Below are 27,070 nucleotides of genomic sequence, written 5' to 3'. Positions count from 1 at the left end.
CCAGCAAGGAACCTGCTCTTTCCTCTGTCCCGACCCTGCCAGCTTGCCAGTCGGTCCAGCCCACCAGTCCAGCGCCATCGTCATGGAAACCAGCAGCTGACTTCCTATTGGTGGGCAGGAGGGGAGGAGGAGGGGGAAGGGAGGGATGATGATGCTCCCCACTCCCCATTCTGAGGCTCTGCCCTCCTTCGTGCCCACCATCTCATTTGGGGAGCTCCGGGACCGTGAGGGACCCTTGCAGTCCCTCGAGCTGAGACTAGCCGAGGCAGAGACTATGAGGCAAGCCGCCCATCGACCCAGGCCTCCTTAGGACCGCCCAGCCACCCAGCAACTGATCGGCGGCAGCCAGCGGAGAGAAAAGCTGGAGATAAAGGACCACAGTGGATCACTGGGGATCATTCCCAGGAACTCCTGAGGACCCTTTCCAGGCAGAGGGGTCGTGATGGGTGGCCAGACTCACAGACACTGAAAGACACACACCACTACAGATACACGGGGCTTTACAACACTGAGACAGGACCGGCGACAGCATCACACACTGCCACAGCCCTGCAATACAGACAGCCCCTACCCCACGCCTAAACAACTGGTAATTCTTAAATAGGCACAGACAGTGACACATAGCACCACCCTTCTCAACATACAGAAGTCGGGGTATTCATCCTCCAATCACATTAAAACATCACTGACCTGCAGGGACAGACCTGGAGGCATATGTACATATACCTTCAGCCAGACACTCCTGGTGGTGGCCTCTCACCCCCCCCCAACCCAGGGACACCCTTGCCCCCCTCCCCGTACACACACACACACACACACACACACACACACACACACACACACGAGAGAACCATGAGCAAACCCCAGCTCCAGTCTGGCAACCCCGATACCTTCTGAACCCTCCTTCGTGGGTGGGAAGAGCTCAGCCAACCTCTGATGGAGCCTCAGAGAAGCCAAACGCTTACAGGGAGAATGGTGTAGTCTGGCATGACCCTTGTCAGTCTTCCCGCTTGCCTGGGTGATGTCCCCAGGTCCAGGTTCTGGGACCCCTTGCCGAAACCATGGAGCAACTGACAACCCTCCCACGGCTTGGAGACCTTGGAGCCATGGAGCCATGGGCACTGCCTGCCTGGCAGCACTGGACTCAGGGCCAGGGGTGCAAACCTGGAGATGCATCTCCAAGCATTGCTGGTACTCCGACAGCTCTGCAGGTTAAAGGATTGAGGTCTGAAGAGAGTTCCAAGCCTGAGGAAGCTCATAGCCCTGGACCTGTCGGGAATACTGATCCTGAAGCAACAGAGACCGGGCTGCCCAAGCTGGGGCAGCAAGCAGAGAGCCCTGGGTACAGCTGTTACAGGCTGGAGGAAGAGGAGGCACAGGCTTATAAGGTAAGAGAGGATGGAGAGGGCTGCAAGATGGTCTGGCCATAGCCTGTAGTCCCACTGCCCACATTTCTTGTCTCTGTCTCTCTCTGTCTGAGTCTGTCTGTGTGATTATCTGTCCTTCCTTCCTTGGACGGGAATCTAAGTGGCCTCGCTCCGTTCTCTCTGGCTCTGGCTCTCAGTGTGGGTACATGTGTCTCTTTCTGATTATGTTAGGTCTCTTCCACCACGAGTCTGTCTGGGGAGATCTTGGTATGCTGGGGGGTGTGGAGGTGGGCTCTGGGCTGAGCCAAGGAAGATTTTGTTGTGGGTGGGTGTGAGTGAGCTAGCTACTGGAGAGGATGAAGGAAGCAGGACTTTAGGGGAGGGCAGGGGACTCTACAGACCCAAGATGTCTAGAGGGATGGGGAGGGAGTTTGATCTGGCATTACCTAGAAGGCTGTGGGGTAGAAAGGCAAGCATAGAGGAACAGCAGGAAATGCCCCAGAATGGTGTGAGGCTGCCGCTGAAGGCATGGAGGATGGGACTGTCCCTTCTCCTTAGGTCCTGGTGGCACCCCTCTCTGAAGGCCTGGGACACAAGAGAGAACCTTCTTCACCCTTGGGTTATAGAGTGGAGATGTTGCACACGGAAGACTCTGGCTAGGTTGAGTAGGTTTCTGAGACACCGTACCTGGTCCTTCCCTATGCCAGGCCAAGTTCAACATAGGCTTCGGGGACAGGCCTAATCTGGAGCTGCTAAGGGCCCTGGGAGAACTGCAGCAGCGCTGTACCATCCTGAAGGAGGAAAACCAGATGCTGGTGAGGCCTGGGGAGTGAGGTTTCCCTCAGTACCCCCGATCAGCCTATAAACATTCTCTCCAAGGAGGGAGTCACCCACGGGTGACATAACCCCATGCCCCAACCCCAGTGGACCCTTGCTTAGCACTGCCAGGATCTCACTGTGTGCCCAGGCTCCAGCCTAGGGCTTTGGGTAGTAGGAATGGGTCTGTGGGATTCTTCCTACACAGTCCAACTCTGGCTGACTCCTTGTCAGAGAAAAAGCAGCTTCCCAGAGACGGAGGAGAAGGTACGGAGGCTGAAGCGGAAGAATGCTGAACTGGCAGTCATTGCCAAGCGCCTGGAGGAGAGGGCACAGAAGCTGCAGGAAACGAACATGAGGGTGGTGAGGACAGACGGACAGACGGCAGGGTGGAGGCTTGGGTGACTTGGGAAGAGGAGAACCAAGGCTGGGTCACAAGGAGTGGGCTTGGGAGTCATAGACTTACTACCCAGGAACCCAGGAGTTCAGGGGTTTGGAAGAAAGAGAAATGCTGGCCCTGGGGAAGGTTGAAGGTGTCTGGAGCTACCAGAGGGAAAGGGAGTGGATGAGGAGGCTCCTGAGAAGCCAGGGAGCACAATTCTAGATTAACTCGTGCTGGAGCTGGTTGCAGCCTCCTGCTGAGCTCATCTGGGGTGTGGAGCTGGAGTGGGGGGCAGGGAGAAGACCCATCATAGTGGCAGCCCTGAATTAGCAGTGTCCTCAAAGCCTAAACTGAGATATAGTGTTAACGCTTTCGATCCTGGTTGGGGACTGCCTGGATAGGGTTCAATGAGGATTCAGTTTCTCTGAGGCCCCAGACTGGGTTTCATTTTAATTCTCTGGAAGATGAGGAATGGGAGGTGTACCTTAAAACCCTCAGATGACCACTGGCTTTACCCCCACCTCTGGCTAGGTGAGTGCCCCTGTGCCCCGACCCGGATCCAGTTTGGAGTTGTGCCGTAAGGCTCTAGCTCGCCAGCGAGCCCGAGACCTCAGTGAGACAGCCAGTGCACTGTTGGCCAAGGACAAACAGATTGCTGCCTTGCAGCGGGAGTGCAGAGAGCTGCAGGCCAGACTCTCTCTGGTGGGCAAGGTGCGAAGGGGCCCTTGGCTTCTCTTGCTGCTGGATCCTACGCAAGGATGTCGGCTTGGCGTGTGGGATGTGGACCAGATGTTAATGAGATGCAAATGAAACGGAGAGGTGGAGGCTGCTCGGGAGTAGGTTCCCCTGGCAACGGCCCAGGTGGGAGTGGGGAGAAGGCGCTTGAACCAAAGGGGGTGGAGCCATGCTTGAGTCCAAGACCTGGACATTTCCGTGCTCCAGGCTTGAAGCTGTGTGCCCATGGATCTGTCTGTAGGAATCCACACATAGTTCACACTTGTGTGAAGGATTGTTCACGAGGCATTTAGCACAGGGCAGGCACACGGCGAGCGCCCAGTGACCGAGTTGTTGTGAATGTCTGCCCACGGGCCAGGGAAGGCATGTGGCTGCATACTCATGCTTATATGACCAAGCATATATGCAAGGGAGGATGAGCACTTTCCCGCGCAGCCAAACCGACCCAGTATGGTAGAGAGCGGGTGGTGCTGGAGGTGATCAGGGGCCAAAAAGGGGTTAGGACTAACTCGGCTCCTGGTCGCCCCACCCCAGGAAGGTCCCCAGTGGCTGCATATGCGGGACTTCGACCGGTTGCTGCGCGAGTCCCAACGGGAGGTGCTGCGGCTGCAGAGGCAGATCGCCCTGCGCAACCAGCGGGAGCCGCTCCGGCCTGCCCGGTCCCCGGGTCCTACTGCCCCCTCTAGAGTAGGGGCGCCGGCCCCCGGGGCCCCGGGAGAGGTGAGCGCCTGCGCAAGGGCAGGTGTGTGAGTGTGCTCAGATGCGGGGGTCAGGGCGATCCGGGAATCTCCCCCTGCCCGATACTCTGATGGGGACCCCTTGGTAAAATGCTCGCTTTCCCAGGGTCTAGGGAGGCTTCCTGACTAGAGAACAGGAACTTGTCCAAGCCTCCCGCGCTGGTACCTGCGCCGCGCCCTACCCCTGGGGGTTTCGGGGTTCCTCCCTCCGCAGGCCTGTGCCCCACGGGGCCAGCCTGGCCGCCCCTGCCGTGTCGATAGTGGTACAGCCCGGCCGCAAATCCCTGGTTGCCCTGGCAGCCGCCCGGGGCCCAACCCGCACCGCCTCCTCCCGCAACTGCGGTAGAGCGGGGACGCCCCCTTCAGCGTCCGCCCGGCGGCCAGGCCTGGCCCGGGTTATCCCGGCGGGGCGGTGCATACGACTCAGTTCCAGGTACGGGAGACCTTCATTGAGTGAGGGGCTAGATAGCTCCTGCTCGGAGGGCCTGGACCCCATGTTCAGGACCCAGGGGCCTGCTCCTATTTCACCATCCTAGGTGGGCAGCGTTTAGATTAGCCTCCTGGAAAGAAGGCTGGAAGGGAGGAAGACCTGATAGTGACCACGGGGTCAGGGTGCAGGAAGGGGTGCTGCTGCTTGCTCAGATTCTGTCCCTCAGTCTGATTGACCCATGGAGGAAGATGCACCGCCTATCAAAATCTGTCCTCTAAAGTTTGCAGGAATAACTGGGAAGCTGATGGGGGTGGGCCTGGCGGAAGCCAGGAGGGTCTGTCTAGGTTTGCACTACTCTAGGCCAAGCTCAGACAGGATGATCCAGAACCCTAGCTCTAAGAACACCACATATATCCCTGGGGAATCCAAGCAGCCTCCTAATTCTCGGCTAGTCACTGAAGGACGTCCAGGACAGTTATTGAGTGCAGAGCAGTAAGGCTGCTGGAAGCTAAAACGGGAAAGCTTTGGCCTGGATAAAGGACCCATCTCCCAGGGCACACATGGGTCCTGGGATCTCAAAGCACTATGAGTCACAGATAAAGGGCTGCAACCTTTATCCTTCCATGTCGGCTGGAGATGTTAGGAGCGGTGGGCAGACAGCACCCCTCACCCACTCCCTAGGCAGAGATGTCCTCGTTGAGATGAGATCTTCCCATTGGCAGGCTAGGTTGGGGACAGGCTGCTCTGAGGCTCTGTTCTCTGGTGCCATGCCCCCTGCTCCTGGCTATTTGCAGGCTGTACTTCAGGATGATGTGGAGAGCCCACAGGTAGTCCTAAGGGAACCAGAGAAGCAGCAAAGGGTACAGCATCTGGTAAGTTCGAGGTTGAGGGCCAGGGGCAGCCTGCTCTGGGCAGTTGTACCTTTTTGCCCATGAGAAGCCCTCGGTTCTGACCCCACAGGAGTCTGAGCTCTGCAAGAAGCGAAAGAAATGTGAGAGTCTGGAGCAGGAAGCCAGGAAAAAGCAGAGGCGATGTGAGGAGCTAGTAAGTTCCCATCACCCAGGATCCAGCTTCCCTCTCCCTCCCAGGCTCCCTCAGCTCTGCTGGCATCCCCGGTTCTCAAAGAATCCTCTTGTTCTCGAACTTTCCTTTCCTGACCATGGCAGGTTTCCACAGGAGGCCTTGCCTGGGAGGGAGGATTCTTTCACATGAGAGGCTGAGAAAAGGGGGTGCTAGTCCCTTCCTCAGCGCTTGTGTGACTCCACCCCACAGGAGCTACAACTGAGGGCAGCCCAGAATGAAAATGCCCGCCTGGTGGAGGAGAACTCTCGGCTCAGTGGGAGAGCCACAGAGAAGGAGCAGGTTCGGTTTCTGCCATGCCTCTGGAGACAGTTGTGCCTCACTGAGGCCTGAAGGTCTCCTTTTGGGGTGGAATTTGAAGGGAACTGTCCACCCATCCCTTGGCTTGTTGCTCGTGGGACAGAGCTTACGTACCCACCTCCCTGTCAATGTACCCCCTCTCCAGGTGGAATGGGAGAATTCGGAGCTGAAGGGACAGCTCCTGGGGGTGACACAGGAGAGGGACTCAGCCCTTCTTAAGAGCCAGGGCCTGCAAAGCAAGCTGGAGAGCCTGGAGCAGGTGCTGAAGGTGAGAGACTTGTGGCATGAAGAGAAGGTGGGACAAGAGGCCATGTGTGGAGCTTTAGGGCCTGAGGGAGGTCAGGGGTTGCCAGCTTCTGTCACTTCCAGCTTGGGTTTTCGTTTTAACAGAGGGCATCTGGAGCAGGTGGTAGCTGAGGTTCCCTGGCCTTCAGTCTTCCGTGGAAATGGTGGGGTGGGAAAACTCTGGCCTTGACCCACACCGTCTTGTGTTTCAGCATATGCGGGAGGTGGCCCAGCGGCGGCAGCAGCTGGAGGTGGAGCATGAGCAGGCTAGGCTCAGCCTGCAGGAGAAGCAGGAGGAGGTCCGGAGGCTGCAGCAGGTGGGATCAGGAACCAGGCAAGGGTGGATGTTGGGTGGCTGAACCCCAGCTTTGCCACCTATTCATCTAATGAGCATCTCTCGTCTACCCACTGCCATGGGCTAAACACTAGGGAGACAGTGGGGAGCAAAATGAGGGTTCTTGACCAATTAAGTGCCCAAATCCTGAATTGGAGGCCAGTGTGGGTGATATAGTGTGATCCTGACTTTGAAAATAAAAGGGAAAAATTCAGGTTGATTCCATCCAGGAAACAGCACAGAACTTAACAAGATCATGCTGGTGGGAGGGGTACTGGGTGTGGCCTCCATCAGGTGAGCAGATAACAGAGCCATGACAGTGGTCTAGGAGGGTGCAAGTAACAGTGAAGGGTAGACAGGTAGGTGGACCAGAAATATAGTTTGGGGATAAATCATAAGACCCCTGTTGTGTCACCCCTTGTCTACTTGAATCCTGGGAAGAATAGGTTTTCATCTCCCTCACCCCAGCATGGGAAGGGTGAATGTAAACTATGGTAGTTTCTGTAACAAATACAATAACCAAAAGCAAGCTAGGAGAGGAAAGAGTTAATTTTAGTTTACACTTCTAGGTGATAGATAGATAGTCCACCATCGAGAGAAGTCCAGGCAGGAACTGAAGCAGAGACTATGGAGGAATGCCCCTTACTGGCTCTCTCTCTAGCTTTCCCAATGTTTTATGCTCAACTAGCCTTCTTTTTCCTTTTTCTTTTCTTTTCTTTTCTTTTCTTTTCTTTTCTTTTCTTTTCTTTTCTTTTCTTTTCTTTTCTTTTCTTTTCTTTCTTCCTTTCTTCCTTCCTTCCTTTCTCTCTCTCTCTCTCTCTCTCTCTCTCTCTCTCTCTCTTTCTTTCTTTCTTTCTTTCTTTCTTTTTCCGTTTTTGAGACATGGTTTTACTATATTACACTGGCTGTTCCAGAATGTTCTGTGTGAAGCAGAATTTAGCCTTGAATTTACAGAGCTCCTTTTGGCGCTGACTCTAGAATGCTGGAATTAAAGGTGTGCACCACCACAACTGTCCCTAAGCTAGCTTTCTTATACAGCCCAGGGCCACCTGCCTAGGGATGGTGCTGCCTACACTGGGCTAGACCCTCCTATACCAATTAGCAATCAAGACGACACCTCACAGACATTCCCACAGACCAGTCTGATCAAGACAACCCTTCAATTGAGAGTCCCTCTTTCCAGGAGACTCCAGGTTGGGTCAAGTTGACAAAAACTAATTTGGACAGGGCAACAACTTTGGGGGACAGGACACCTCAAGTTTCAAGTTTTGCAGGTTTGGGGGTATCATAAAACATCACAGACACATCACAGACAACGGGACATGACTTTGGATCTATGGGAAGACTTACCTTGTGGGTATTTGGGTCCATCAATGAGATGCCCAGGAGACAGCAGAGAGGATAAAGTGACTTGTGTCCAGGGGTACCTTGACATTCCAAGGGATAGAAGACAGGAGTCAGGGGAAAGAGGCTCAGAAGGAGTCATAGACAGATTCGGGGGATTCATCCACCAGAAGGGGAGGTTGTTCCTGTTTAAAGTATAGCTCAGAGTAGGAGTCTGGAGGAAACCCCGTGGCTCCTGGCTCCCCAGACTCTTTCTCCTTTCCTCCCTGCCCTGTGTCTCCCTTGTCTTCCTTGCCTCTCACTCTTCTCCTCCCTCACGCATCTGTATTCTCTACCTTGGGTCTGTTGTGCAAGCCTCCATTTCAGCACCTTGCCTCTTTCTGTTTGTAGGCCCAGGCAGAAGCCAAGAGGGAACATGAGGGAGCCGTTCAGCTGCTGGAGGTAGGGGCCTTGAAGTGAACGGGAGTGGGGTGGTGGTGGAAGGAGGGCCCTTAATGCTCTGAGGCCGGATGGAATCCCTTTTATTTCTTAGGCTTGGGTACACGGGGCGGGGGGCTCCCCAGTCTTGTGGTTGTGGTCACCCATTGCCACTGATCTCAGAAGCTGCTCTCCCTTTGAAATGTCCTTTGTAGCCTTCTCAGCTCACAGCACTGACAGGGTGCTATCCATCTTCCAGAGGCCCCTCATTACCATCCCTTTCTGGGTTATTGACCCACAGAACTAAGTGTTCTAACCTCTCCATGATTTCTCTCCTCACCAGTCTACCTTGGATTCCATGCAGGTACAGTCTATTTATGCCCTCCACATCCTGAGTGTCACCTCCCCACCACTTTCATATCTCTTCCCCCAGGGACCAACTCTGATATCCAACAGAAGGGCCATCGCTCCAGAGATAGGCCAGAGAGCTTACAGAGCATGAGGGCTGGCCTTATCCCAGACTTGCTACTGAACTTGGCAGATGCAGGGCCTTCCTGCCTGTGTGTGTGTGTGTGTGTGTTTTTCCCCGAGACAGAGTTTCTCTGTGTAGCCCTTGCTGTCCTGGAACTCATTCTGTAGACCAGGCTGGCCTCGAACTCAGAAATCCGCCTGCCTCTGCCTCCCAAGTGCTGGGATTAAAGGCGTGCACCACCACTGAGGACCATGAGGAAGTTTTCACCCATTGACTTGTGTTCCCTATGACACTGTCAGTGGGTGAGCCCTTGATCTAGAGACTTGCCTGGTAATTGAGGCCTGGCCCATTCTATATAAAGACATCTATAGCTTCCCATGGAACCTTTTGCCCACTCCTCTGAGGGCAGGGTCATTGCCTCTGGGAGAACAGTGAGGCACAGAGCTAAGAAAACCCCTGAGTTGTTGTTGGTGGTGGTTATGGGCTGAGGAGATCCCCTTGGCTTCTAAGTATTCTGAGGCAAGTGTGCCATTGGCCTGGGTCTGAGAGTTGGTACCTTAGGTTGGTGCTCAGGGGGTGGCAGAGACACATGTGTAAACGAAAGCCTGATGTGGCACTACATTGAGTTGGCTAGCGCTGTACAGCTCTGCTAGGCCTGGCCAATCATAGTGGATCTTGTTTTCAGGCCCGGGTTCGAGAGCTTGAGGGCCAGTGCCGAAGCCAGACTGAGCGCTTCAGCCTTCTGGCGCAGGAGCTCCAGGCCTTCCGTCTGCACCCAGGCCCTCTGGATCTGCTTACTTCAGCCTTGGGCTGTAATGCCCTTGGGGACCACCCGCCCCCCCACTGCTGCTGCTCTATCCCTCAGCCCTGCCAGGGGTCCGGCCCCAAAGGTAAGGGGTCCTCTAGTGACATTGGTCTGGAATCCTCAGATCTGGGCACTTTGTATAATGCAAGGAGTTCAAGATTAGAGGCCGGCCACTCATACAAAGTCACACGGCAAGTTAAAGACACACCTCCTTAAATCCAAGATCTCAGGCCACTGGCCTCTAACTGGGAGGTGAGTGCTATCAGTCAGTATCAGGGTCTTAGGAAGAGTGGAGAATTGAAGGCCGGTCAGATGTAGTGGCCCTAGCTCCGCCCTCTTACCAGTCAATTGGAGTTAGCCTGGTGCTTAACCTCTTTAAGCGATCATTTTCTAAGCCATGAGGTCGGAAGAAGCCGATGCGTCTCATCAAGCATTGATGATTGATCGAGGATTCGGATATATAGGAATCACAGTGAGCTTCTCCTCAAAGATGTCCCTTATTGTTAAGAAATCTGGGTATACAGGCCAGGTACCCATATCCAGGAAGCTTCACCTTATTTGCCCAGTCCCTCCTCAGACCACTGATCCCAAACCCATTGGCATCTTCTCTTTAGATCTCGACCTCCCACCGGGCTCCCCAGGACGCTGCACCCCCAAATCTTCTGAACCTGCTCTCACCACCCTTACTGGAGTCCCTCGAAGGACAGCTAAGAAGGCCGAGTCTCTTTCTAATTCTTCTCGCTCAGAGTCCATCCACAACAGCCCCAAGTCATGTCCCACACCAGAGGTTAGTGCCGGATCAGGGACTTTGGGCTCTGGTGTTGGCTTAGGGAAGGGGCAGGGGTGGGTCCTGACTTGTGGAAGGAGTTAGGTGGTTCGTGATTCCAAGCTAGCATAGAAGGCCTGTGGATTCCTTTTATGGGTAGGAACTCAGGTGGAGCCTGCTCTCCAGGGCCTGCCTACCATCAGTACCTCTCTGGAGTCCAGAGAGGCCCTAGAGTCTTGAGTTTGGTGGAGGAGACAGTTTGGCGCCTGGTTCACATAATGAGTCTGTTCATATGCACAACCGCAGTGGAAACAGTCACTTATGTGAGAAAGGGCACAGGTTTCTGATTCGGATCCCAACTTTGTCTTAGGAAAGTCACACACAGTGTCTCTGGGCTTTTGGTTTCCCTATCTGTACACTGTGGGTGACAAACCTGCCTTGTAAGATTATTATGAGGGCACCAGGAGATGTCCAACGTATGACAGCTGTGGTTATTATTACATCATCCACAGTTCTTCTGATCTCCTTTCTACCTATTTCTACCCCTTTCTGCAAAGTAGAGGGGACAGGCCAGAAGCAACACTAACCTGGAGTTTCAGAAAAGTGGTAGAACCCAGCCCTGGCCCTCTGCTGCCCCCTGGTGGGATAGGAAGATGGCACTGACTTTGGGCTAGCCTCAGGGGAGCCCTAAGTTCTGAGTTCCAGTGGGGTTGAAGCAGGAGGTACAGTCATGGGGATAAATCAAAGGGTGTCTTCCTTCTTGCTTCTAGTTCTTTACAGTGAGATGACTTGCTGAGTTTCGAACTTAGGGAGTGAACTGTCACAGACGCCTGCTCTCCTCTGACCTGCCTACCAGTTGGGCTGGGAGGTGCTTTATCTCCTGGGTTGGAGCAAAGACTCAGGGAAAGCTAGGAAAGCTAGGACTAGGAAAGCTGTGTGCGTCACAGACCTTCTGTCTCAAGTCTCCTTTAGGAAACTCCAGGCTACTCTGCCTGCAGTGTCCTTGAACCCTAGACCTTTGAGAGGAACTAACTCTTTCTTCCCGCCCCAGGTGGACACAGCCAGTGAGGTGGAGGAACTGGAGGTAGACAGTGTTTCCCTGCTCCCAGCAGCTCCGGAGAGTCACTCGGGAGGAGCCAGAATCCAGGTCTTCCTAGCACGCTATAGGTGGGTCCCTCTTACTCACTCTGCCACCCTCAGAATTGGGGTGCATGGGGAACAGGTATGGATGAAGATGGAGACCCCTGGACATAGCGGAGGTGGTCCATGGGTCCCGGCTGAACCCTGTACTTATAGCATAGTTGAGGCCAGGTGGATACCGTGAGTGCTCGACTTGGCTACAGTAGAAGCTGTGCCTCTAGAAAGGCTTGCTGCATGACGGTGAGAATCTGGGTATGGAGGTGGGATATCAGCCAGGGTTGTTTTCCTCCTCTGCTACTACCCCAACAGCTACAACCCCTTTGAGGGTCCCAATGAGAATCCAGAGGCCGAGCTTCCTCTGACAGCGGGCGAGTATATCTACATCTATGGTAACATGGACGAGGATGGCTTTTTTGAAGGTAGGACGATTGTAGGGATCACCCTGTCCATTCTCCTGCTCCTGAAGACCTCGGTCCTTCCTGTTACACTCTTCAGCACACTCAATCCAGCCCAGCTAAGGGATGCCCTGAGATTTGGGGTAGCCAGCAGGGAAAGAGAAAGTGATTGGTCTGGAGGAGGCCAGGGTCTAACAGTCCAGATGGTAGAAAGAGTGTCACAGGATACTTTGGCTAGATTCATTTTAGTGCTCATAGGCAGAGAATGGCAGTATTTAACACTGGCAAGAGTTGCGGTCAGGCCTCTGTCTGCACTGGGGGCTGGACTCCAGTCAGATATGGGGAGAAGGGGTCATGTTCAGATCTCACATGGTCTGAGCAGGTGGTAGGTAGGTGTCAGGGCCGGGGCAGGACTGAGTTTCTTGTCCAGGTTCTGACGGGAGCCAACCACGGGACTCAGCATGCAGCTGGGGCCTATGACTCACTAAGACTATATCAGCTGCTAGAACGTTCAGAAGGAATGAATGGCCACAGGAGCCTCTTCCAGAGTGCCACTGGCTGGCACTCCAAGCTGCATCCTCCGACAGTGGGAAGGTTAGATCATGGAGTGAGGTGTGCTTAGAACATGGCATAGACCACTTCTGTGTGCAGAGATTTAGAAAATGGGTCGGATCTGAGTGAACACCGAGAACTTTGAAGCCTGCCTAGTTCCTTTCCAGGGGCTCCAAGAGCAGCTACTGGGTGTGTTGAAGGCCGTCTTTGTATTCCTAACAGCTAACCTCCCCAGAAGGGTAGATGCTGAAGAGCTAGGTTAACGGCTTCCAGGAGAATTGTGCTTAATTTATCTCTGTATTTGTTTTGATCTTTGTTCTTACTGAGGTTGGTACCTAGGACCTTGTACATGAGCGCCTGTAGAGTCCAGAAGATAACATTAGATTCTCTGGAGCCTTTGTGGGTTCTGGGAGCTGAACTTGTGTCCTTTGCAAGAGAAAACGAGTGCTCCTAACTGATGAGCCATCACATTTTTTCTTGTTTGTTTGTTTGTTTGTTTGGTTGGTTGGTTTGGTTTTTCAAGACAGGATTTCTCTGTGTAGCCCTGGCTGTCCTAGAACTCTCTCTGTAGAGCAGGCTGGCCTCAAACTCACAGAGATCTGCCTGCCTCTGCCTCCTGAGTGCTGGGATTAAAGGTGTGTGCCACCACTGCCTAGCAAAATGATTGTTTTAGTTTTATTTTTCGGTGGATTGATGTTCTGTTTGTGTGAGGACGTCAGATCTCCTAGAAGTGGAATTAGAGACAGTTGTGAGTCACCATGTGGGTGCTGGGAGGACCTGGGTCATCTGCAAGAGCAGCCAGCTCTCTTAACTGCCGAGTCAGCTCTCCCACCCCCTCATGAGCCACCCTCACTTTTGAGATATGATATCACTATGAGATAAGATATCACTAAGTAAAAAAAAAAAAAAAAAAAAAAAAAAAGAGCCGGGCGTGGTGGCGCACGCCTTTAATCCCAGCACTCAGGAGGCAGAGGCAGGTGGATTTCTGAGTTCGAGGCCAGCCTGGTCTACAAAGTGAGCTCCAGGACAGCCAGGGCTATACAGAGAAACCCTGTCTCGAAAAACCAAAAAAAAAAAAAAAAAAAAAAAAAAATATCACTAAGTAATCCAGGCTAGTCCTAACTTCTCATCCACCTGAACTGCTAAGAGTTGAGATTATAGATATATATTGCTACTCCCAGATACTTCAGCTTTTTAATATGAAAGTTTCTAAATATGTAGAATACATCCAGAGGGGTAGGAGTGTGGTTCATTTGATAAGAGCATCTGCCTACCATGTGCAAAGTTATTGGCTCAATCCCTGACACTGTGTAAAAGCATGGGCGATGAACCTTCTTTATCCTAGTGTTTGTGAGGGGTCTGTGTTTATGTGTGATCAGAAGCTCAGAGTCATCCTGGGCTACACAGTGAATTCAAGGCCAACCTGGGCAACATGAAATCACAACAGAATGAAGCAAAACAAAACATCAAAGCACAGGGCTAAGAGTGTCTACGTGCCTTCCACCCAGGTTTACAGTCGTCTACACCTTGTCATGTTTGCTTGATCTGTATGTAAGTGGAAAAAAGAACTACTTTAAAATGGGCTATGGACATCATGACATTTTTCCTAGAAATAGTTCAGTATTCGTTGCTTTGGAAGCCACATAGAAATTCCCAAACTCACTACTTCCCAGACTGGACTTATTTAGACTCTGAATTCTAATGATTCATATTTTAAGTGATCCATATATGCAGTAAGATTTAAGTGGCAATGTCCCGAGGGATGAAAACCCTGTCACCACACCCACAGAAGTCAGGAGAGGCTCTCTAATTAAAACCTTGATTGCCCTCGTCTCTTAAACTCACCGGCGGGTAAAGGTTGGCTGGCATCAGATACTTATGAAGTAGCCATTGAGAAACCGCATGACCAAATCAGCTCTTTTTTGCTTCTTCTTTGTCTTTCCCTCCCCTGCTTTTCCCCCACCTTCCCTCTGTCAGGGGAGCTCATGGATGGCCGAAGGGGCCTGGTCCCTTCCAACTTTGTAGAGCGCGTGTCTGATGATGACCTTCTGTCCACCCTCCCTCGGGAGCTGGCTGATTCGTCGCACAGCTCAGGCCCCGAGCTCAGTTTCCTGAGTGGAGGCGGGGGTGGTTGCAGTAGTGGGGGCCAGAGCAGCGGGGGACGTAGCCAGCCCAGACCAGAGGAGGAGGCCGCAGGAGATGAACTCAGTCTGAGCCCCCCACCAGAGGGACTGGGCGAGCCTCTGGCTGTGCCTTACCCCCGACACATCACAGTTCTCAAGCAGTTAGCCCACAGTGTGGTGCTGGCCTGGGAGTTGCCTCCTGAGAGAGTAGATCTGCGTGGCTTCCATATCTTTGTCAATGGGGAACTTCGTCAGGCCTTGGGGCCTGGGGTGCCCCCCAAAGCTGTGCTTGAAAACATGGACCTGCGGACTGGGCCTCTCCATGTGTCTGTCCAGGCCCTAACCGGCAAGGGCAGCTCAGACCCTCTGCGCTGTTGCCTGGCTGTGGGTGCCGGGGCTGGGGTGGTACCCAGCCAGCTGCGGATCCATCGGTTGACAGCCACATCTGCTGAGATCGCCTGGGTGCCGGGGAATAGCAACTTGGCCCATGCCATCTACCTCAACGGAGAAGAGTGCCCACCTGCTCGCCCCAGCACCTATTGGGCAACCTTTTGTAACCTGAGACCTGGCACACTCTATCAGGCCCGAGTGGAGGCTCAGATCCCATCTCAGGGGTCTTGGGAACCAGGCTGGGAGAGGCCAGAGCAGAGAGCTGCTACCTTGCAGTTCACCACACTTCCAGCAGGTATGTATGTGGGGATAATGGTGTCCTCCAAACCCAGGAAGCCAGGCCATAAGGGAGACTGGCCTTGCATGCGTTCTCAGGGATGTGGCCATCACTTCTGTCAGAGAGAATCCTACGGTACTTCTTCCCGTGCCTCACCTCTTCCAGGTCTGCCTGATGCCCCACTGGATGTGCAGGCTGAACCAGGGCCCTCTCCTGGAATCTTGATGATCAGTTGGCTCCCTGTCACGATTGATGCTGCTGGCACCTCCAATGGCGTCCGGGTTACAGGCTATGCCATCTATGCTGATGGGCAGAAGGTATGGCTTGGGGACTCCAGCTGTTGAAGCCTGAGGGGCAGCCTATGGGTCTCCTTCCTCGCTATGCTTAGTCAGAAGCCTATCTTCCTGACCTGGCAGAGATTCACAGTCCTGGTTTTGGGGCTCTGTATAGTAAACCCATGAAGAGCGTGGGTGTTGGCAGCCCATGAAGGACTGGAATACTTGTACTCTGAAGCCATGTGGTTAGGAGGACCAAGAAAGGGGCTTGGGAAAAATGCTGTCAGGATGCCAGCCGCTGTCCATCCTGATGCCCCACTTGGCTCTCTTAGTCTCCCTTCCCTGTTTTCCTTCTTCCCTATAGATTATGGAGGTGGCTTCCCCCACAGCAGGCAGTGTGCTGGTGGAGGTGTCCCAGCTGCAGCTGTTGCAGGCCTGCCATGAGGTGACTGTACGCACTATGTCACCCCATGGCGAGTCCAGTGACTCCATCCCGGCCCCCGTTGCCCCAGCCCTGGCTTCTGCCTGCCAGCCAGCCGGGATGTCCTGTCTCTCACCACGGCCAAGCCCAGAGGTCAGAACACCCCTTGCTTCAGTCTCCCCAGGGCTTGGGGATAGCAGCTTTCCCCTCCGGCATCCTGTCCCCCACGGAACTCAAGATTTCCCTGCAAGTCTTTCCATAGAGATGGCCAAAGGACCCCGGGAGGAACTGCCAGCCCCTTGCTCTCAGGTACCTGTCTCTTCAACGGGAAGCTTGACGTGCAAGTTGAAGGAAGGGCTGGAGTTTGAGCTCCTTCTTGACGCCATCCATTGCAGGAAGAGGCTGGGGCAGCTGTGCGGAGCATCTCAGGAGAGAAGAGGGCTATCGAGCCAACTCTGGGTCAGGAAGGCCCTGACCCTGTGGCTCCTTCCTTGGCTAAGCAGGAAGTGGAGTGCACTTCAGGAGATGCTGGCCCTATACCTTGCTCCAGCCAAGGAGAGCTGACCCAGAAGGAGCCAAGTATTGAAGCCTGCCATGGGGGAGATCTGGACTCCGGGCTGAAACTTAGATCTGAGGTAGAACTGGAGACATGCTGTGTAGAATCAAGACTTAACCTCTCTACACTGCCTTGGCTCCCTCTGCTCTGGCCTGCCTCAGGTGCCCTCCTTGGCTTTGTATAGCTGCTTCTTTGTTACATTTCTCTTGATTCTGTTACCTGTTATACTCTCTAGTTTACCTTCCTCCACACCTACCATTGTGAGTTCTGACCATGGCTCTGTCCTCCTCTGTCAAGGGACCCTTTATGATTCTGGCTGGGGTTGACCCTTCTTAGAGTCCTTCTCGATTTTCCTTCTTTAACTCTGCTCTTTTTTTTCCCCAATGTGATATTTCTATTCACCCTCCTGCCATAGCCTTCTGAGTATTAGGATTGCAGCCATTAAGCACTGCCTTGACTTTTACAGAAAGAAGATATGTCAGAGCTTGGAGTTCGCCTGGTGAATTCCCTCGTGGATCACAGCCGCAACTCAGACTTATCAGACATCCAGGAAGAAGAGGAAGAGGAGGAAGAAGAGGAAGAGGAACTGGGTTCCAGGCCTTGTTCCTCCCAGAAGCAGGTTGCTGGCAACAGCATCAGGGAGAATGGAGCCAAGGTAATGGGGTGGGGAGGAGCTGGTGGGCCCCAGACCTCAGGCGCTCCACAGGTCTCCATTCCCATGGCAGCTGCTCCAGCAAGTCTAGGTGTGTGGCCTGGGTCCAATCCTAAGTGGTGGATGTGAAGAAGCTCAGGGCGGCTGCCTTAGGGAGTTGGAGAGGGGACCACATTTCATTTTTCCCCCTACTCTCCCAGATCTCTCGGCATCCTAGTCCTGGGGAAGCTTCTCAGACAGGGTCTTGTGCCGGAGACTCAGCAGAGGGAATGGAGAATTCTCTCTGACTGCTGCAGCTTGCTCCCTCATGCTCCTGACCCACAGGGACCTATGCCCTCCTCTGTTCAGCCTGGACACGTGTGTGACTTTGGTCCAGCCACTGTCCCCTCTGATTCTTTCCTCTTGGCAGGAAGCTAAGGGTGGGCTGGGTGTGTGGTCCCAACCCCATGTCCTCCTTTGAGGGCAAAGGTCGCAGACCCCTCATCTTTTCTGGTGGACTTCTCTTTCCTGCTGCTCTCTTCTCCCCACTCCCAGCCCCAGCCAGACCCCTTTTGTGAGACTGACAGCGACGAGGAGATCTTGGAGCAGATACTGGAGTTGCCTCTCCAGCGGCTCTGCAGCAAGAAGCTGTTCAGCATCCCCGAGGAGGAAGAGGAGGAGGAAGAGGAGGAAGGGCTGGAGAAACCAGGGCCCAGCTGCTCTTCCCAAGACCCTAGCCAGCCTGAACTTGCATTGCTAGGGCCGGGCTGTGATAGCAGTCAGCCCCAGGGACCTGGCCTGTGTCCCTTGTCTCCTGAGCTCTCCGGGGTCAGGGAGCACCTGGAGGATGTGCTGGGAGTCGTTGGTGGAAACAACCGGAGGAGAGGAGGTGGCTCTCCGGAGAAACTCCCAAACCGCAAGCGACCTCAGGACCCCCGAGAACACTGCAGCCGGCTTCTTGGCAATGGCGGGCCCCAGACCTCTGCACGGCCGGTCCCTCCACGGGAGAGGGGCAGCCTCCCTGTGATTGAGGGCACCAGGGTTGGACAGGAGCCCGGTGGGAGAGGGCGGCCGGGTCTTTCCCGGAGGTGTCCCCGTGGCCCTGCTCCAGAATCCAGCTTAGTCAGCTGCCTCTCTCCAAAGTGTTTGGAGATCAGCATTGAATATGATTCTGAGGATGAGCAGGAGGCGGGCAGCGCGGGTGTCAGCATCAACAGCTCCTGCTACCCCACAGATGGGGAGGCCTGGGGCACAGCGGCAGTAGGAAGGCCCAGGGGACCTCCGAAAGTCAATCCAGGCCCCAACGCCTACCTGCGCCTCCCAGCCTGGGAGAAAGGGGAACCAGAGCGGAGAGGCCGCAGTGCGATTGGCAGAACCAAGGAGCCACCCTCCCGGGTCTGTGCCCGCCCACTCCCCGCTTTGTGCCCGCCCACTCCCCGCTTTGGGCGGCCTCCTGCCTGCTGCTGCCTGGTGGCTCTGCTTGCTGCCTACCAGCCACTCCCATTCCACGCTGCCACCTCCATCGGCAGAGCTGGGGCGGGGCCTACGGGCTGCCTCACCTGTCTCCTCCCACCTACATTCCACTGCTTTCTGCTTCTGCTGAACGGAACTGGGATGCACACTATTCTGTTATCACTGCTGCCTGCCACACGCCACCTCCGGCCGGGTGGCCCTTTCCTCTGAGTAGTTAGTTGTGTCTTCAGAACACTTGACTGTGATGCCATGTCCAGAGAGTCACCAGCCCTGATGCTGACGGGAGACTGTCCTCTCACACTCTCCTTGGCCACTTCAGGCCCCTCTACTGCACTCATCCATTGGGGAGCTAGGCGCCTCCGCCCGTCCTTCCACCGTGGGCGTGTCTGGTGCCTCAGCGAGGCTGGGCCAGGCCCCTGGCGAGGAATTCTGTGCTCCTGTTCTGCTGTGTTGCTTACGCTGCTGCAGGGGCCAGAGCCGGGGAGTGTGGGCCACCACAGGGGATAGAATGTCACCTCTGCCCTCTGTTGCCCTCTCTTTGCAGGCAACAGAAACTGGGGAGTCCAGAGGGCAGGACAACTCTGGGCGGAGAGGACCCCAGAGGAGAGGGGCCCGGGTGCCTAGGTCTGGTACCACTGAGCTGGGTGAGCATCTAATTGTGGCTCGGGTGGATCTAAGGGAGCTTTTTCCCTGCTTTGGATGGAGCTAAGTCACTGCTGTGTCCCTAGCCCTCTCCACAGCCCCTCCAAGGATCCCCCAAGAAGCACCACCTCACCAGGACCTACCTGTGAGGGTCTTTGTGGCTCTGTTTGACTATGACCCTGTATCAATGTCACCGAACCCTGATGCTGGAGAAGAGGAACTGCCCTTTAGGGAGGGCCAACTCCTCAAGGTGACTAACTCACTCCGTGGGGCCAGAGCTCCAGTCTCTAGCCAGAATCTTCTCCGAGCTTCCTCTTGCATAAGGTTGAGCGAGGCTCAGCGAGCATGGCTTTCTAGAGCCCGATGGTTGAATTTGGTTGGGCCCTGCTTCTGCTTCTGCCCGGGGGGCGGGGAGCTTTGAATAGGTTGTAGAACCTCTCTGGGCCCCAGTTTCCTCTCTGGTAGAATGGGAATCGGTCCTTATGATTTCCCAGAGTTGCCTGTAGAGTGAAGGATTCAAGGTACACACAGCACTTCAATCTGCCATATGGTCAGCACAGTGGGACTATCTGCTGGTTAATATTAGCATGTTTATTATTCCCCCAAGTATTGATGGAAGACTGTCGTGCTCTGGGGCTGGAAAGATCCAGTCTGGGGTGCTTTGAGGTAAAGGCTGGGTAGACAGCAGCTGGGGGAGGGTACAGAAGCGATGACTTTCTCAAGTTCCTCTGAGTCCTAAGTCTTAGCTGCTTGCCCTCTCCTCTGCTCCAGGCTGCAGAAGAGAGCACTCTTCTTAAGTGCGGTGCTACCAGGTGCACAGATAGGGCAGAACTAGTATCGAGACAACCGGTCTCTGCTTCCAGGTGTTTGGAGACAAAGACGCTGATGGTTTCTACCGGGGCGAGAGTGGGGGCCGTACAGGCTACATCCCCTGCAACATGGTGGCTGAGGTGGCTGTGGACAGTCCAGCAGGGAGACAACAGCTGCTCCAGCGGGGTTTTTTGCCCCCAAATGTTCTCACCGAGGCCTCGGGTATGACCCTGCAGCTGTTCCTCACCCGTTACCACTCACCCTTGGTTTTAATCGAGTCCCATCCTGAGAGGTTCAGATGTCTGTGAGGGCTCAAGGTGCCTCATTTGTCCTAAGTTTAGTGGAGCCACTGAAACCTGGCATGCCTTCCCCTGGCCCCGCCTTTCTGCAGCTGGCCCCAGGGTATTGCCTGTTGAAGAGATTGCAAAGATGTAATTTAGGTCCTGAGAGTCAGTTTAGCTCTTATTGCACATATGAGGTGCAGGTCCTTAAGTGAACTCAAGTATGAATGCAAATAAAATAAAATAAGGAAAGAAACTTGCTCAGAAAGCTTAGAGGACAGGTGCATGCCTTAGAGTTCTTGCCTAGTGTGCAAGGTCCTGCACTGGATTCCCAGCATTGTAAAACAAGACAACAAGGACACAGGAGCCCTGGGAGAGGCCTCTAGTCTGCCCTATTCTCCGACCCCTGCCTCAATTTCTCTCTTAGCTCTATCTGCCTTTCTCACTCAGGAAATGGTCCCTCTGTATACTCCTCAGCACACAACACACCCGGGCCTCCCCCCAAGCCTCGTCGGTCCAAGAAAGGTAAAGACCCCCATGGTACCTATGGCCCTTCGTGTGGGTTGGGGTGTGGCAGCACCATGTGACCCTTTGAAGGGACATCTGCAGGATTTTGAATATTTGAAGGGATTAAAGCAGACTCTCACCCACATCCACCCCCTCAAGTGGGGGCCAGTGGCTCCCGTGTACCCTGAAGCATGGTGCTTCACTGGCTCTGGTGGCTCCGTGTACCCTGAAGCATGGTGCTTCACTGGCTCTGGGTCTCAGTTCAGTGCTGAACCAAAGGCCTGTGTTGACGTTCCGAGTATCTCTCCTCCTGTGTCTGTCATGGGAGGGTGAGTACTCTGTCCTGCACCACCCCAGCCTGGGACAAAGAGGGAAAGGCAGGCTGGACTCAGAGGCACATTCTCTCCACAGTGGAGCTGGAAGGTCCTACACAGCTCTGTCCAGGTGAGAAGCCATCTTTGGGCAAGTGTCTGGGAAGAGGTAGGATATGGAGGCTGCACTCTTCGAGAGTGCTGGCAGTGGGGTGGTGGGGGCAATTTGAGGTGGTGACCATGGGGCGGTGTATGGAAGAGTTCAGGAGCCTCTTCCCTCCCTGATAGGTCCTCCTAAGCTGATTCATTCTGCTGCCCAGAAAACCTCCCGACCTATGGTGGCCGCATTTGACTATAATCCTCGGGAGAACTCCCCCAATATGGATGTGGAGGTGAGGGCCCTCAGATGATACCTAGTGATGGGGAGCGGGGTCACAAGGCCTTCCCAGGTCTGACATCTGCTCCTTGCTCTCGTCACAGGCAGAGCTGCCCTTCAGAGCAGGGGATGTCATTACTGTGTTTGGGAACATGGACGATGATGGTTTCTACTATGTAAGATCCTCGTGGGGAAAGGAAGGTGTACTGTGCTCTGGTTCACCAGCTGGGCACGTGTACGGGCAAGCCTTCCTGGCAGAAGGCTGGAGATGAGCTGGATTACTTCCCGTAGTGGGGATGCTGGCCTCAGGCTGTTCCCCAGGGTCTCAGGGTCAAGGGGACGGGACTGGGGACTTCTCAGTCTCATCAGCATCTCCTCCTCAGGGGGAGCTGAATGGACAAAGGGGCCTGGTTCCATCCAACTTCCTGGAAGGCCCTGGGCCTGAGGCAGGCAGCCTAGAGTCTGGGACATCTCAAGCCGAGAGTCAGGTCAGTGAAGAGCTGGGCTACCAATTCAGCATTTCAGCTCTGTCCTGCTGGTGTGCTGGGGCTGGGATAGAATGGCAGAGAGTCTCAGAGATCCGAGTCCATGATACCAAGGAACCCTAAGTGCTCAGCAGAGGAGGGCTCCACTAGGCCACCCTGTCCTCTTATATGCCCCTGTCTGCAGATCAGTAATGGCGGGGACCCTGCTTCTCAGGCCGTCTGACCTAACTGATGATTCCCAGGGGCTGATGCACATGAGGAGCCCTGTGGAAAAGGACCCTTGCCACTAGCCAGTTATTCAGGGTGCTCCTATCTTGCTAGGGCTGGGTGCCTCCCAGGTACCATTTGAAACCAGTTGCCCTGCAAGGTCCGACTTCTTGGGTTCTCTTTACATGGGTCTCCTTGGGATGGGTGGAATGCAACTAAGTGTCCAGACCCAGAGAGCAGGAAGGGTGTGAAGAGGCTGAGCTTCAACCAGAAACCCCACACAGTGGCTACCAACGCAAAGGCTGTGTGAAGCTGGGGCCACCAGGTACCTGTGCCACTCGATGACTGACGGAGAGCATGCAGGCCTGTTGGTAACCCGTCTCCTCTCTTTGTTCCCTGTTCTCAGAGAACGAGAAGGAGAAGAGTCCAGTGCTAGATGGAGCTAGTGTAGAGAGAGCAACATGTAAGTGGGGGACTGGCTTCCGTGTCTCATGTAACCTCCATTCCCCACCTCACCCCACTAGACTTCGCCTCAAATGGAGCCAATGAGTGGGAGAGGGGGATCTTGTCATGAGCCAGGTGTGGGTATGGGCCCTCCGCTCTCCCTGCCTTGCCATTACCCTGGGCAGTGCCAGGTAGCTGTCATGGGGTGGCATGTCATCCTAGCATATGACACTGCACCTTAGCTGACTCCTCCTGTTCTGTCTGTCATGCAGCTTTTAGAACATCATGTGATACTCATGTTATGACTCAGTGGTATTATGATACTATATGGCTGTGGTATTATAATATTGTGATTATTATTGGTGACAGGAAAGTGTCACAGTCACGTCACCAGTAATAATAGTCTTCCCACCCTGGTCCTCTGTGATTCAAACTATTAGACTATCAGACATCTGCTTTTATTCCTGTCTCCTAAGTTTCTTTGCTTAGAGGATAAAAGGGAGAGTTTGAATAGATGAAATCTATCGGCAACCTCAAGCTATTCTTCTTTGGGGCTCAGTGAACCCTTCTTTTTGTCTCCCCATCCCCCTCTTCCTCCCATGAGCCTTGGCTGTAAGTTTATTGACCCGGACTGGACAGAGTCACTCTGTATGTCCTGTTGTTTCCTCTGCCAAGTCACCCATATGGTGGCGGCGGCAGCAGCGGCAGCAGCAGCAGCAGCAGCAGCAGCAGCAGCGATAGCTTTGGTTGTGTACCCAGTCCTTCAGTTCTAGTCTGGGCTCTCTGGTTGGTTTTGGCCAGGAGCTTCTCGAGCTCTTGGCAGCAGTGGGGACTGGAGAGAGAGAGAAAAGAAAACGCAGTTTGTCAAGAGTTGATAAGGCTGAGCCCAGGTTCAGGTGACTGTCATTTGGGAATAGCTTCCTGGTGATTACCTGGTTGGCCAGATTTCCTGCCCATAAGTCACCAAAGAGCACTGCCTGATGGGCCTGAGTCAGGAGGAGACTCAGCCTTGTGGATTGAGCAGGGAGGAGGGTTATCAAGAAGGTACTCAGGGAGGGGCTGTCTGAGAGTCCCCTCAAGGGCCATTCAGGGCAGAGCCTCACCATCTCTCCTTGGCTTGGTTCTCCAAAGACCCACGAAACACTGTGCCTCCTGCCTTGATGGAGATGGTGCCTGACATTTTGTCTGGGAGGGTGTTCCTACCTCTAAGTGTCTTTTTCCTTGCTCTTCCTCCCCGGGCAGAGAGATAGAGGGCTGGGAGAAGAGGGTCAGCTTGGCACCTACAGTGAGGCCCCAGTAAGGGAAGGGACACACCCAGACACCCCGAGCTACCAATGACAAAGCAGAGCCCAGATTCTGTCCCATGGAACTTCCTTAAGCAGGTTCTCATTATCATCTCCCTTCACCTCCATGCTGTGTGTGTGTGTGTGTGTGTGTGTGTGTGCGCATGCGTGCGCGCGCGCATGCCTGTGTATCTTGTAAGTATGTCTGTCTGTCTATGTGTATCTGTATGTGTGTATATGTGTGAGTGCATTCATATCTGTATGTGTCTTGTGAGTGGGTGTTTCTCTGTGTGTATCTGTATGTATGTGTTTATGTCTTGTGAGTGTGTCGATCTATATATGTGTATCTGTATATGTGTATGTCTTGTGAGTATGGCTGTCTGTCTGTGTGTGTATGTGTGATTGTGTGTATCTGTATGTGTGTGTGTCTTGTGAGTGTGTGTGTCTCTTTTGTATCTCTCTGTGTTTAACTGTATGTGTGTGTATCTTGTGAGTGTCTGTATGTGCTTATTTGTATGTGTGTGTATGTGTGAGTGTATCTGTGTATGTGTGAGTGTATCTGTATGTGTGTGTGTTGTGAGTGTGTGTATTTCTCTGTGTGTATCTGTATGTGTATATGTATCTGTATGTCTGAGCGTATGTGTATCTATATGTATGTGTCTGTGTGTATCTGTATGTGTGTGTGTTTGTGTATATGTGTCTGCAGTAGCAGCAAGGTCTGTGACAGAAGAACAAAGGAGCAAAGGCATGGGTGGGAGGAGCTGGCCCTGGCCTTACCCTTCTTTCTTACATTCCAGGACCCCAGAATCACTGTACAAGGGCCTCCAGTGCCCCCAGGCTGGCACTGTGCCCTCAGCTCTGGAAGTTCCTCCAGGACCAAACTGGGAGAGTCGCAGAGCATAGCTGAGAAGAAGCAGGGTCTCCTCGCCAAAGCAAAGGAACTTCTCAAAAGGCTGGGCTCCAGAAAAGACTGAGGCTGCTGTCTGTCCTGCAGACAGAAGTGGCCCTGGAAGTGCCAGATCAACTCACTGGCTGGACAGGGAAACCCAACTCCTGATCTCTGAGCAGACTGGCACTCAAAGGAACCCAGGGGACCTGGTGAGGGTGGGGTTACATGCATCCTTAGTGAGGAGTCCTCTAGATGGGCTCTTCCAGGAGGGAACTGAGCCCCGGAGTAAGTAATCAAGCACCAAGCACTGTCAGATCAGGACTGGACCCACTCCTCTGGATTCCCAGTCTGTTCTCATCTAGTCCTGCTTTGCTACCATGCTCTATAGGTCCCTTCTTGGCCTTCCCTGCTCCAAGGATAGGCCCTGGGTGGAGACAGGGACCACTCTAACGATGGCTCTGGCTGTCCTCCCGATGGATCGTTTGCACTGGACTGTCCCCTGGGGCGGGGACAGAGCCGTGTACATACTCAGTGTATATATGTCCATACTCAGTGCATATATGTACATACTCAGTGTATATATGTACATACTCAGTGCCTCAGTCCAGGTCCTCCCTCTGCTTCACTGCACAGGCCAGGGGAGGAGAAAGGCCATGCCAAAGCGGGCCTGACCCCGCCCCATAGTGCTCCACCCCTCCCTGCCCAGGCCACCTGGCCTCTGTGTGATCCCATCCTCCCAGACCCAGGGGACCAGGGGGCGGAAAGCGGGAGTCGGGTTTGCCTTATTTTGCTCATTGGATTCAACTTCTCTCTTGCATCATTTTCTTCCAGTCCCTGTTGGGTCCAGGGGCTGAGGGAAAGGACGGATTTATGCAGCTATTTTCATACATTCCCTGTTCAGAGTGGGTAGGGGTGTCTCCCCTCACTCTAACCATCCCATCCTTCACCCCTTGTCTGGGCGAGTCTCTTTGCATGTTTTCTTCGCTGTGGTGGGAGATGTTTGATTGAGCCCTCGCCCCCTACCCTGGTCTCCAGGGGTGTGGGATAGTGGGGGGCATTTGTTTAAAAAGACATTTTACTATAATAAAGTCTATTTTCACAAAATTGATGCTGGGCTCTGCCTGGGCAAAAGACTTCTTAGAGGGATGGGTCACGTTGACGGCTTTGGATTCATGGCTTCGGTACCCAGAAGCTCACCTTGACGGCAGCTGAGACCAAAACTAATCAGCACCGAGTGCCTCTCGAATCGTTGCCGAGTCCCTGGGCTGTGAGGCAGGGTAGGATGGTGGCGGAGAAGCACCCTAGAAGGTGATTACAGGAAAGAGAAGAGACAAGGTATCATTTCAAGAGAGTGGGCCGGCCACACAGGACCCTCCCTACCCCTCTTACCAAGTCCATAGAAATAACAGACCTGAGAAAAGCATAACCGATGAGCAGGCACATTACCGAGTCCTACCTGAAAGCAAGAGATGGGCCCCTCCGGCTGGAAACAGCAGAGTTGTAAGAAGACAAACCGGTGGGGACCATATTCAAAAAACCTCGGAGTAGGGTGTACATGGGAAAGTCCAGCCCATTGCTCCATTCCAGAGAGACAGATTAGACAGGCGGCAGCAGCGGCAGCAACACCCCTCCCCCAATCTCCATCCTTAACAAATATTAAGCAACTATAGTAATTGCAATGGTGACATATTAACACAGGAGAGGTAAATGAACTAGTAGACCAGTGGATTGGAACATCTAGAAATGCTCAGTTTATGGTTAAGTGTCGAAAGTAGAATCACACGTCAGCAGAGAAATTACATCAGTATTAAGAGGACTTGCTTGGTGTGCTGGCACACATCTTTAATTCCCAGCACTTGGGAGGCAGAAACAGGTGGATCTCTAAGAGTTCGAGGTCAGCCTGGTCTACATAGTGAGCATTCAGGTCAGCCAAGGGCCGCAGAGTGAGGCCCTGTCTCAAATAGAAAAAGCCAGGTTTTAAGACAATTGGTTGTTTATTTGAAAAGAAATCTTTATGATAGCTTCCTGTTTACATGCACAAAAATTTACAATGAACTAAAAATCTAAATATTAAAAAAGGCTAAGATTTTATAAAAGCATACACAAGAACATATACTTATTACCTTAAAGGGGACAGAGACAAAAACCAAGACTTAAAAGAGAAGATTGTCAGATCTGATGACTTGAAAATGATGTGGAAAATAAATGAAAAGCGATTATGAAGAAATATTCATACCATACAGGAGAATGGTAGGGTTAGAGTTTATGCAGGACACAAACAACTTTTAAAAATCAATAAAAAAGAGTGCCAATTCAAGAGAAAGATGGACAA

General features: G+C 53.5%; 1 protein-coding gene and 1 long non-coding RNA gene across 4 annotated transcripts; one reads left to right on the top strand and one right to left on the bottom strand.

The window, feature by feature from the left end:
• The first annotated feature begins 201 nt into the window (after positions 1–201).
• Positions 202–25,823, top strand: Tspoap1 (TSPO associated protein 1). Of its 3 annotated transcripts, none has more exons than XM_085829689.1 (32): positions 202–1,388; positions 2,075–2,182; positions 2,418–2,546; positions 3,097–3,276; positions 3,835–4,020; positions 5,262–5,339; positions 5,428–5,511; positions 5,740–5,829; positions 5,993–6,115; positions 6,345–6,449; positions 8,201–8,251; positions 8,571–8,591; positions 9,385–9,589; positions 10,119–10,291; positions 11,322–11,437; positions 11,720–11,829; positions 14,335–15,165; positions 15,313–15,464; positions 15,787–16,152; positions 16,239–16,478; positions 16,866–17,054; positions 17,586–18,425; positions 19,048–19,147; positions 19,232–19,395; positions 20,009–20,177; positions 20,687–20,761; positions 21,155–21,223; positions 21,343–21,446; positions 21,535–21,606; positions 21,814–21,918; positions 22,529–22,585; positions 24,647–25,823. In XM_085829689.1, the coding sequence occupies exons 1-31, from the start codon at positions 1,062–1,064 to the stop codon at positions 22,556–22,558; spliced, it is 5,592 nt and encodes a 1,863-aa protein (XP_085685815.1). In that variant the 5' UTR covers positions 202–1,061; the 3' UTR covers positions 22,559–22,585; positions 24,647–25,823. The 3 variants fall into 3 exon arrangements, with proteins under 3 accessions (XP_085685815.1, XP_029339923.1, XP_085685814.1); XM_029484063.2 differs by having other exon boundaries at positions 21,155–21,187; positions 24,647–25,822; XM_085829688.1 differs by lacking the exon at positions 22,529–22,585 and having other exon boundaries at positions 21,155–21,187; positions 24,647–25,822.
• On the bottom strand, positions 23,004–26,327 carry LOC147001430 (uncharacterized). Its single transcript, XR_015045004.1, has 3 exons — positions 26,195–26,327; positions 25,936–26,039; positions 23,004–23,398 (listed from the first exon to the last, which is right to left on the bottom strand). It is a non-coding gene; the product is annotated as an uncharacterized LOC147001430 (long non-coding RNA).
• Between the last annotated feature and the right edge of the window lie 743 nt (positions 26,328–27,070).

Source organism: Mus caroli, unplaced genomic scaffold, assembly GCF_978045245.1.
Source record: "Mus caroli unplaced genomic scaffold, Mus_caroli_1 scaffold_13, whole genome shotgun sequence".
Lineage (NCBI taxonomy): Eukaryota > Metazoa > Chordata > Mammalia > Rodentia > Muridae > Mus > Mus caroli.
This window is presented reverse-complemented; position numbering and strand designations above follow the sequence as displayed.